This window comes from Poecilia mexicana, unplaced genomic scaffold (genome assembly GCF_051168715.1).
Source record: "Poecilia mexicana isolate PSO_F unplaced genomic scaffold, ASM5116871v1 scaffold_2, whole genome shotgun sequence".
Lineage (NCBI taxonomy): Eukaryota > Metazoa > Chordata > Actinopteri > Cyprinodontiformes > Poeciliidae > Poecilia > Poecilia mexicana.
In genome coordinates this window covers 34,155,855-34,168,083 of record NW_028263371.1, presented here as the reverse complement: position 1 = coordinate 34,168,083, position 12,229 = coordinate 34,155,855, and the positions used below count along the sequence as shown (strand labels likewise).

At 37.7% G+C, this 12,229-nt stretch overlaps 1 protein-coding gene across 1 annotated transcript; it reads right to left on the bottom strand.

The window, feature by feature from the left end:
- Nucleotides 1-1,914: 1,914 nt before the first annotated feature.
- Nucleotides 1,915-9,874, bottom strand: LOC106912037 (uncharacterized). Its single transcript, XM_014978872.2, has 15 exons — nt 9,645-9,874; nt 9,380-9,498; nt 8,407-8,632; nt 8,041-8,116; nt 7,675-7,946; nt 7,490-7,597; nt 7,129-7,211; nt 6,880-6,939; nt 6,586-6,791; nt 6,253-6,352; nt 4,331-4,478; nt 4,101-4,198; nt 3,803-3,947; nt 3,592-3,712; nt 1,915-2,774 (listed from the first exon to the last, which is right to left on the bottom strand). The coding sequence occupies exons 1-15, from the start codon at nt 9,663-9,665 to the stop codon at nt 2,476-2,478; spliced, it is 2,082 nt and encodes a 693-aa protein (XP_014834358.2). The 5' UTR covers nt 9,666-9,874; the 3' UTR covers nt 1,915-2,475.
- Nucleotides 9,875-12,229: the final 2,355 nt, after the last annotated feature.

Genomic DNA, 12,229 nt, shown 5'->3' with positions numbered 1-12,229 from the left:
TAACAGCTCGATTCAATATCACATTTTTTTTTAAGGTTGAAAATGAAAAAGGTGCAAAGTTTATATCTAACTGAACTGATTACGGTAGTTTCCGAACGGTAACTGGAACAGTCAAAGTGCTGATCGGTCGTGTCTGCTACTAGCATGTGCTAAATGAAAATAGGCACGTTCATCCGTTTCTTCTTCTGCTTCTTTAGATTTCAATGTAAGCTTGAATCCATTATTGTTGCACTACTGCCATCTACACGATCCTAATATCTATACCTCTAATTCTCATAATGATCGCATTATTATGTAATAAATAAATAATAAAAAAACGAAATATCTTTTTCCCTCAATGCTATTTAACTGATCAACAATATTACAATATTCTCACATTTCAATTCCCTATTAAAACCTAATTCCGTTTTAATGGGTGCTTTCTTATTTTATTTCCAATTTTGACTTCCAATGATTTACTTCCTGCTAAAGAGCCCCCTGGTGGTTGAAGAGAAATCCACATATAAGCGGCTTATAGTCCGGGAAATACTTTATATGAAAAAAAAATCTAAATGCTCTCTGGTATTGTTGAGAGTGCCGGACCAAATGTGGAGGCAGGCCGTAGTTAGCTGCTGTACATTATATATAACTTCAAAATAACTTAAATTTTCATGTTCACAGACACAAAAACAAAATACAAAGCTATCTTTTGGAATATTTTTCTGTGAAAGTGGTTTTAAATTCCTGATATGTATGTATATATATATATATATATATATATATATATATATATATATATATATATATATATATATATATATATATATATATATATGGTGGATGTAGCAATACCAAGTGACCACAACATCAGGAAAAAGGAGCATGAGAAACTGGAGAAATACCAGGGCCTCAGAGAGGAACTGGAGAAGGCCTGGAAGGTGAAGACCACAGTGGTGCCTGTGGTCATAGGGGCCCTCGGGGCAGTCACCCCCAAACTGGAGCAGTGGCTCAAACAGATCCCAGGAACAACATCAGACATCTCAGTCCAGAAATGTGCAGTTCTAGGCACAGCCAAGATACTGCGCAGAACCCTCAAGCTCCCAGGCCTCTGGTAGAGGACCCGAGCTCAGAGGATGAAAGAGACCACCCACGGAGGGTGAGAGGGGAATTATTTTTTTTTTTATATATATATATATAAAGCTGCTTCTTTGTGTGCTTTGGAGTTTCTGTGCTGATTCATTTTTTTAGGAAGTGAGTGATAAAAGCTGGTAGCTCTTGAATTGCTACAAAATAAAGCTGTATTTCCTCCTTCAGCCCACTGGCTGCCATGTTGACACCTTGAGATGCCATGAGACCTAAATTCTGAACACCCAGTTTTCCATGTCTGGCATATAAACATTCATTTTAGCTTTTAAACTGGTTCTATTGATCCTGTGTCCAGACAGAGGGATAATCAGTAGCCCAGCATCATGACCTGTTTGTACTGAAGATCCTGCAGCTTCCACTTCTCTTCCTGACATGGCGCCTCCTCACCCTGACTCATACAGGAGGAACCACAGAGCTCTGTTAGGTTAAAGCTCATCTTCTGAAGTTGGGATATTTTTTCTCCAACAGGATCCAGAGGAATCACCTCAAACCAGATGTTGGGCTGGATTTTATTTCACCGTCATTTGTGAATGTTAGAGCCTCAGTTTCAACAGTGAAGCTATAAAGGTTGAAAAAGGTTATCAGTAAGTGTCATCAACATCAATATTTCCAATAAGAGGCCAAAATAAAAATAGTTTGATAGAGGACAAGCTTCTCAGACTCTGAGCTCCAAGCAAAATGCCAGAAAGCACCAAAAAAATTTTTCCCCCTAAATTAGACAATTTAATTTGTAATTACAGCAGGAATGGAACAAAAATAAAGAGAAGCAATTGATGTCATTAACAAAATTTTATTTCTTTCAGTTTTTTGTGAGTGACCATGACTATGTAGTACATGTTCAAATCAAATCACTTATTAACACGCCAAGATATTTTAGTGCAAGATTTACAACTTCAGGTTTGCTATAGAGTAATTTCAGTGTCCTTGTTCTGAAGAACATTACAATTGCATTAATCCATTAAAGGGTTAGGATGTCATGTTTCTTCCTACTTTATAAATGCTATAAGGACAATAAAGAAATGCAACATTTTCTTAAAACTATCACAGAGAATTACATTAGAAAAAGTAACAATGTCTTACACAATGAACAAGTATGATTAGTATTGTAGTGAAATACATAATACCACAGAACATTATAATAAAATATATAAATTTTGCAAAGATAACATTACAGTACCATTAAAGAAAACACTGCATGCTCAGATGGCACTGTGATTCTGTGTAATTTGAAGAAAGATTAACATTTTCTTAACTCATGAAATCCTGGTCTTTGAACAGCGTAAAATTCCTTTTTTTAAACTAGGTCTGAACTATTGGTCCAACAATAACCACTTTTATATACCTCCTGAACTACAGTCTCTCAAAGCTGAATCCATATGTGACAGCAGTACTGAGGTTACTCTTGAAGGACTCATAATCACTTAGATGGGCCATTGGAAATGTCACTGTGCTGGTACAAGCACTTACTACAGGATAGCACACAGTGTGGCCTGGTGTATGCTCTAGGCAATGGTGATCAAAAATCACAGTGACTTTAAATGTATTTCTTTCTGATACAAGCAAATGTTTATGTGCCTGCCCAGTCATCCACTGCATCACCATTGGGACAGTCAGAGTCAGCACTTCTTCATTGTCAGCTTGTTCTGCATCTATAAAAATATTAATAACATTGTTAATTTGTCATTCAAATAAGAAGTATTTTCGACAAATTAAGCACAATCTGCCAGTAATAGTAAAGTAATTTCATTTTCTTTTAATCATTTGCTTTTTCCAGGAATTACAAACCTCTTAAACATGCATTATGTTAAGGATTATATTTAATTGACTATCACGTTGTTTTGTATTCGACAAGTTTTTATGTTTTATGAAACATTTTTCATTTACCTGAGCACATACAGAAAAACTTTATGTATGTGCTCAGGTAACTCTTTATTTGATGCCTTAAACATTATTTGGGCAATTTTAAAATAAAACTAAACTTTAAAATGTAAGACTTCTACATTTTAATAAGGTTGAGTCAATGTAGAAACAAAAATAATTTGAATTAAATTATTCACCCGCTACTGGGCTAAAAGAGGTTCCAATCCAAAAAACAGGTAGACATGATTCTCCTACATAATGAAACTGATATGTATTAATTGAAATTGAAAATTGAAGTGTTCTGCACTCTTGGCATTGTTGGATTTTCCAACTTTTTCTACGTCATAATAAAGCATTTACTAGCATACAATAAAAGGGTTTGCTTAGAGTTTGTCAACAGGCATGTGGGAGACTCCCAAGAGCTATGCCGGAATAAGCTTAGGTGTAATACTTTCCAAGTCAGAATTGTCAGAGCAGTAAGCTACTTGGGGTTATGTGTTTTGCTCATGGCTGAAGTGGAAACTTGAATCGAACTGAAAACTTTACAAATGAATAAAATATTTACTCACAGGGACATACAGTTAGTTTTAGCAAGAATTTACATACCTTCAAGTTCATACAAGAAATCTTGCAAGTACTCCAAAATTTTGGTCTCCTGTGCTTGTTTTCTAGAACCCTGTGGACTCAGTTGTGGGTCAATGTGTGACATAATGTAATTTGAGTCAACCTAGGAAAAAGAATATTTTAACATTAAACATGTGGGGGAAACTTAATGGATGTAACAAACACATGAAGATTAAATATATTCACAGTGTACCTTGTCATTATGTCCAAAAACAAAAAGACTGCGACACTCATCTGGTTTTTTCTCCATTAGATTGATCAAGTTGTAAACGCCAAGACCTTCTCGCAGTTGTTTCAGCATAGGTGTGCGTTTTGTTATTGCATGCAGAGAGACAGCCCTATATAGTCAATGAAAGAAATATTGTGATTCATTCAGTTGGTAAAATGACTGAATTGAAATGTGTTCTGCAATCTTAAATCATTCCCTAGTAAACTAATAATTTGAATCCAAAGCAGTAAACAATGCCATAGTACTTGAATCCAAAACTTACCTCAATATAGAGTTCATATGCTCAGTGTCAATCGGGCCGGTGTAACCACACTCCAGTATGTCTTCAGAGTACACAGAAAGGTTGGATGCATCTTTAATCTGTTTGCATGGTGTGCAGAATATAGGACTGACTAACTGATTAACTATCAAAGGACACAATATGATAAAAGCACTAACAAAGTTAATGATTGATAAATTTAACAATAGATTCTGTAGTTTAACTTAACATACCTTTGTTATGAGAGTTGATAACTCTGCATCATACATGCCCTGAGTCTCAATTTCTCCAGTGACAAGATAGTGGTAGCACCATTCCTGTAGGAAACATGGTGGTGGTCCTCCTTGGGCTAGACTCACAGCAAATATCTCCCCTGCTACTCTGTAAATATGAAAAGATCAATGAACTGAGGTGTTGCATAGCATAATTCACATTTTTTCTTAAAGTCACCTGTCAACAAGGCTTTTGTTCAAAACCTTAAGATAAAACTTTTAAATGAGAAAATATAACATTTTATAAAAAATTCCCCTCTCACCCTCCGTGGGTGGTCTCTTTCATCCTCTGAGCTCGGGTCCTCTACCAGAGGCCTGGGAGCTTGAGGGTCCTCCAGTATCTTGGCTGTGCCTAGAACTGCACATTTCTGGACTGAGACGTCTGATGTTGTTCCTGGGATCTGTTTTAGCCACTGCTCCAGTTTGGGGGTGACTGCCCCGAGGGCCCCGATGACCACAGGCACCACTGTGGTCTTCACCTTCCAGGCCTTCTCCAGTTCCTCTCTGAGGCCCTGGTATTTCTCCAGTTTCTCCTTTTTCCTGATGTTGTGGTCACTTGGTATTGCTACATCCACCACAACGGCTTTCCTCTGTTCTTTATCCACCACCACAATGTCCGGTTGGTTCTCCATTACCATCTTGTCTGTCTGGATCTGGAAGTCCCACAGGATCTTAGCTCGGTCATTCTCCACCACCTTTGGGGGTGTTCCCCACTTTGACCTCGGGGCTTCCAGTCCATATTCTGCACAGATGTTCCTGTACACTATGCCCGCCACTTGGTTATGTCGTTCCATGTACGCTTTCCCTGCCAGCATCTTGCACCCTGCTGTTATGTGCTGGACTGTCTCAGAGGCCTCCTTGCACAACCTACACCTTGGGTCTTGTCTGGTGTGGTAGATCTGAGCTTCTATTGCTCTGGTGTTTAGGGCCTGTTCCTGGGCGGCCAGGATGAGGGCCTCTGTGCTGTCCTTGAGTCCAGCTTTCTCCAGCCATTGGTAGGATTTCCTGATATCAGCCACTTCAGTTATTTGTCGGTGGTACATCCCGTGTGTGTGTGTGTGTGTGTGTGTGTGTGTGTGTGTGTGTGTGTGTGTGTGTGTGTGTGTATATATATATATATATATATATATATATATATATATATATATATATATATATATATATATATATATATATATATATATATATATATATATATATATATATATATATATATATATATATATATATATTTAAACTAAAATAAAAACAGGGCTGCACAGTGGCGCAGTTGGTAGAGCTGTTCCTTGCAGCAAGAAGGTTCTGGGTTCAATTCCCAGCCCTGGTCTTTCTGCATGGAGTTTGCATGTTCACCTTGTGTATGCGTAGGTTTTATCTGGGTTCCTCCCACACTCCAAAAACATGACTGTCAGGTTAATTGGTTTTTCTATATCAGTGGTTCTTAACCTTTTTTGAGGTACCGAACCCACCAGTTGCATATGTGCATTCACTGAACCCTTCTGTAGTGATAAATAAAATGTGATTTTTTCCCCCCCAAATTCAAGACATAGGGGTGACCCAACTAGAGTCTATTTGGGTCACTTTGAGAAGATCACTAAGTCTTCTTAAAAGTTAGAGTCTCCGAGAACAGTTCTTCAAAATATAATCAGTGTTTTCAGCAAAGTTGAGCTGAGTGTCCAGGAACGACCCAAGGTATTTAAATTCGTATTAATTCATAGTTATGATGCCTTCATTGTCATGAAAATGAAGAAAACTCTTAGAATGAAAAGGTGTGTCCCAACTTTTGGTCTGTACTGTACATTTGTCTTATTTACTTGTTGTCATACTTTAAAACAAGAATGCATGCATCAGATTGGCAAATAAGTAAAAAGTGAAAAACATACTTGAACAGCTGTTTATCAAGGTCGTTAAACGAGTACTTTGGAATCTTTCCCCTGTCACTGTCACCTTCAAAAAGCCTCCTCTCAATCCCTGCAACCATAACTATGGAACAAATTAAATGAACACAGAATAAAACACATTATAAGTACAACATGGCCTAAAACCTTCAGATTAATTCCAATTATCAAAAGATAAATGAAACACTGCCTTTTAAGCCCTATAAAAAATAGGAAACACATTAAAACACATTGCTTCAATTCCTGACGTCATAACTTGTCCACATTCGGTTCATATTGCTGTACACAGTATATAATAACATAAAAAGACAGACTTACTGGTAAGAAATTCCTTCCTCAGAGCTCCTGTGTCTACACCTATTTCTCCAAGAAAGGAGACTTTCAAAGGGTTCACAGGGCCACCATTTTTTTGGCGCTGCCAAAGTATCAGTCCTCTTTCCACAACACTGTCTCTCGAAACACATATGTCAAATGTTTTGCTGGGGTCCACTTGTGTTGCTGCCCATTTAACGACATCATCTTCACTGTATAGATATTTAAATTACACGGTATTAGTAAAAACTATTAATTCCCTATTAAAGTGCCAAAAACAAACATAAACAGATTGACCACCATGAAATGTGATGCAGATTAGTCTCATCTCCCTCATGGACATTTTCATACTGGTACATCCTATGAAAATTCAAAGAAGCAAGTATTACTTACATTCAGACTTTCTTATTTGCTATATATAGTGACCCAAAAATGCTTTGGAAGAACATACATTTTTTTCCTAAGAAGCACATGAAAACAGTTGCACAAAAACATGAAGGAATACAAAACACATCAGTATATAAACGTATGCAGATGCTTAACACTTACCTTTCTCCACAGCAGCTGGCATGTACTTCAATGTCTAACAAGGGAAACAGTTTGTTGCATAATGGACATTTAATTTCATCTGTCTACAAAGGAAAGTGGGATAAAAAATATATATTCAATGTTAAGAAACCATTCATTAAAAAAATTAACATAAATTACATGAAATGAAATTGTGTAAGAATGCACACACAACATCAACACAACAATATTTTAGAAATATCACAGATAGGTATAGGTTTTAGAAGTTGCATTGTAATGTGTCGCTGGCTTACACAGACTAAAGATATAGGTAAAATACATGGGGCGTAATTGTTTGGAAAATAATGAATATTTCCAATTCCAAGCGATGTAAACCATGTACCTGCTGAGAATGATGCTGATCAGTGGGCCCTGCTGATTCTGAGCATGATACTGTGCTAGTAGAGGCTGAACTTGATTCAGTGTTCTCTATGTACATCACATCTGCGTTCTGTAAACAGAAATACAACTAATTTCCATCTGAAATTGTGTCATTTGCAACATTGGTACTTGACAGAAACTATTCACCTCACTATCAGAGCTTGATAATTCACTGCATTGTTCAATGTGCAAAGTCAGCATTTGCAGAGGCATTGAAGCATTGCATTTCTTACAAGCTGCTTTTGGCATAAGAGCAAATTCAGGTGAATCAGCAGGCAACGGTGTTAAATCCAACTCATCTTGGAGGGGCATTATGTATAGCATATGTTTGCCCCCAATTGAAGCTCTTTTGATGAGAGATCCTGTGTATCCCTCTGCCTCTAACAGGACAGGAAACAGTTTTCTCCTTCCATTCCCACCTTTTAAAACAGGAAAATAAGTTTTGAATTTCACAAATATCATACAAGAAGAATAAACAAACTCTGAATTATGTAGACATGACTAGAGGCACACCTGAAGCTTTATATAATAACCATCTGTCCTGTAGGTCCTGCATCTTAGGGTATGTGGTATTAAATAAAGATGACAGCTATTTAAAAAAAGGAATAACAGTGTTTTAGTGATTATACTGTTGTTTATATGTATATGTTAACAAATAGTACCTGTTGAAAAGCAAGTACCACCGAATGTCAAATACGTGCAAAGAAGTTTACAAAAAACAATGGAAGGTAAAGTATTTTTAACTGAATTATGTCAACACTAGCAATTTAACAAATAGGTATGGTAAATATTTGAAGGTAGTCCGAAAGAAATTAATTTAGTTTTTTTGTATAAAGTGACAAATAGAAAGGAAAACATAGGTGATTAAATTTTGATTACGTCTCTATGCGTGAGGTCAGATTGGATGGACAAAGTCCTTTTCCCAAGTCCAGCCTGCAAATGTGCAATCTCTTCAGAGGAGGTAGGGATGATGTCAATTTTTGAAGCAAGCAAAAAAAATGGCACTTCCAGTGGCTTTAAAGCTTTAACAAATTTCGCAGCACAGTTTGGTGTCTTTAAAGCATTTCTCCTTTTTCCACCTCTGTTAAAAATTCCAGGGAATGATCTGTAGTTTTTCAAGTAAGAGATCAAAATTAAAAGTTACCCAATGTAAAAACAATGTATGAAGTCAATGCGTTAATAATTACATACGTGAATACATGTTTCCTGTAAGAAATACAGATATTATAAATTAAGATAAACATTACATAGCACAAATCTCACAAAAGACAGGCGCTATACCATTGAACCAAAATTAAAGGACAAGGAAAAAAAGAAAATGCCGTGAAACAGAAATAGGGAACAGCTATTGAAAACGATGCAATTCCTAAAAGAATTCAGACTGAGCTGACAATACCGAGGATCCTCAATATTAAATCACTCTCACTGAATAAGTAGCTTAGGAAATTGGCAGGAATCAAATATATTTAATATGATACTTGTCTGATTACTGCCTGCTACAAAAGATTATTGTAGTACAGCACTTATGAATCTGTACTACATATTCCCTTTTCTTGAGCCCCAATGGAATTGCTGACATAATTTCTTTCTGTATCTCTGACCAGCATCATTGGATACATAACTTGCTTGCATAAAGTCATGTAAGTTATGTAAGCAATGTAGGCCTTCATATTTGCTAATCAGATGAAGGCATAAAGTATGGATGTGACTTTACTATACATAAAATAGATAGAAAATAGAATAGATTATATATAAATATAAAATCTATAATCTACCTGCTAAAGAAACTAACTTACAAAAATATAGTGAACTACAAACACCTGAACCTTAAAAGAAAGAATTAATTTTATACCTTGCCATTTCTGAAGTAACAGTTGGTGGTCTCTCCATTGTTGTGTTTTCTAAGTTAGCTGGAGGAATTGCTCTATTTAACATAGCCAACAAGTGCCGTCCAACTTCAGCTGCACTCTGCTGGTCAAACAAGAGTAGGGAATTAGGAGAACACCAGTCTAATTTCATAACATAACAATACAAATGTTTAGTACATACAATTAGGATATAAGACCCTTTAACTCTAATGCCATACTAAAGGAAGACAGATTATGTGAACACCCTACCTCGGCTCCCGATCTGTCCATGTAATTGTCTATGTTGATCTGGAAGACAAAATATGAGTTACATTATCTCCCTACACCTGCAGCATTGGTAAATAATCACTGTACAGCTACTTGACGTGTGTGATATAGGTTACTGTGGACCCAATGACACACTTATGGTGCAGCGGACCGGTGTATTTTCACACTTTAGCTTCACAGCCACTTTACACGTTCATATATGCACGCATATTGACACGTGTAACAGAGAGAAGAGCTCGTGTGTCTGTGTGAGTTTTGATCGAAATGATTATAGTGATGGTTGTATGTATTTTTGATTTTGTTTGGAGCCACCTAGTGGTGTGATGAGTGACTGCATGCAACGGGTCCGTCAGGCACTCTCGCGGCTTCCTCCACCAGAATTCTGAGGAGCGCTGGTGGAGGTAGGTGCGAGAGAGGCAGCTCTTCACTTCTTTTTTTACTTAGGGTCATATTTTTCTAGTTCAACTATTAACAAGGTACTGTAAGAATATTTAACATTTATAAATATAATTTGTAAAGTTTTCTTGTGGTTGGGCTGGAAAAATGTGACCCTATGAGTGGGAGCTGCGCCGGTTGGTGTTCGTGGCTGACCACTCAGTCACGGCGCTAACTGTGTCTTTTATTTTTCAGCCTGTCGGACCACTTGGCTGCAGTCAATCACATTGTGAGGAGTTTTACATCTTTTGTTGTGCTAGGTGGGTTCAGACAGTGAATTTGTTGATAAAAATGTTTGAGTGTTTTGACTGTTAATTGATGTAGCTGTTGTCTGTTATTTTACTGTTTATTGCTGTTGATGTTATTTTTGATTGATTCATTGCATAAGAATGTTTTGTTTTAGTTTTGAAAATTTGTTAACAGTTGTAAGTGTTGTTAAACTATACGATCACATCTAAAAAAAAAAAAAAAAAAAAAAAGAAATAAAAGAATTCTGAGGAGCGCTGGTGGAGCCTGTCGGACCACTTGGCTGCAGTCAATCACATTGTGAGGAGTTTTACATCTTTTGTTGTGCTAGGTGACCAACAACACAATAAGAAGAGTTACACTGGTGCCGTGACTCTGTGATTCCTGATCAGCTTGATGCTGTTCGCCCGGGTTGCTGTGTCATCTACCTACAAGTTACCTCTTCAAGACGTGTCAAGACACCTGAGCCACAAGGTTAAAGGACTGAAGGCAGAATATTGGCTTCATTGCCAATAAGTGACTGATTTTTTTTATTTGAGTCTGTTTTATTTTCAGTCTTCCATTTTGAAATGGCAGAGAGATTCCAACCAAATGTTAAAAATGTGAACAGTCAACCCTCCTTTGGGAGAGGCAGAGGTGTAATGGGTCTCACTTTTCAGTCAGGTGTGGCAGTTGGGTCAGACTTTTGTGCCTCACCCATGTTACCTGCAAGTAATAGGCCTCAGGGATTAGCTTTCTATCCAGCTGAGACACCTATAGGGCAGATGTCGTTTGGGGGCCCGAGCCACTCTACATCTACTGGCCATGACTTACACTTATTAAGTGACATGATTTATCAGTTAGGTTCACAGATTGGAGAGTCCATTGCAAATAAACTGTGTTCTTCTGGTGTTGCTGGGGAAAAAGAAACCCAAAATGCCTCCTGTTTGAAACAAGATGGTGCCCATATTGAAGACACTTCTGTCTTTGATAGTCAAAAATGCAACATCATCGTAACATCAGAAACAGCACCTCCAATTTTTAGAGGTGAAAACTCTGACAAATATACTGTTACTGAGTGGGTTGAAATGATGAGAGGTTACCTTAGAAGGCAGAACTATGATAGTTCCACTCAAGCAGAGGAGATTATGGGGAAGCTAATGGGCAGAGCCAGAGATGTGGTTAAGATTGGTCTTAAAAGTAACCCTGGTTTAAATGCTACATGCTCCCCAGATGTGATTTATAACATGCTGATACAATACTTCAGTCACACATCCTCCTGCCTGCCGCTGCAAGACTTCTACTCCACACTGCCATTTCAAAAAGAGGATGCGTTTGACTATTGGATTCGGCTCAACAAAGCTGCAGATATGGCTGAAGAAGGTTTAAAGCGTCAAGGAAAACAAACTGATGATATGAGCAGTGAAATTGCTAAAATGTTTGTAAAACACTGCCCTGATTCAGAACTGGCTTCAGTATTTAAGTACAAGCAAATACATGAATGGACCTCAAAAGACATCCAGGAGAGGCTAGATGAGCACCAGAGAGAGTGTGTGTCCAGGATCAAAACACCAATCCACAAACCATCTGCAACCCCACTGTTCTGCTATGACACACACATTGAATCCCAAGTCCCTGGTGGTGCACAAAGATCAAATAATGTTTTGTGCTCTTACAATGTACAACCTGCCTCTGAGGCGCCACCAAATTCATGTTCCCCTGTGATGGTACAGAACCAGCAGCTGGCCGCTACATTAGATTCCCCTTTTCCACAGTCTTACCTCCCTGTCCTGCAACCTGCAAAGCAGCACTGCCAGTTCTCACAAGTGCAGTGCCAACTTTTTGCTCCAGTCCCACAAAGTCAGCAGCTCAGTCTCCCACAAGAAGGAGCCATGCTTGGAGAGATG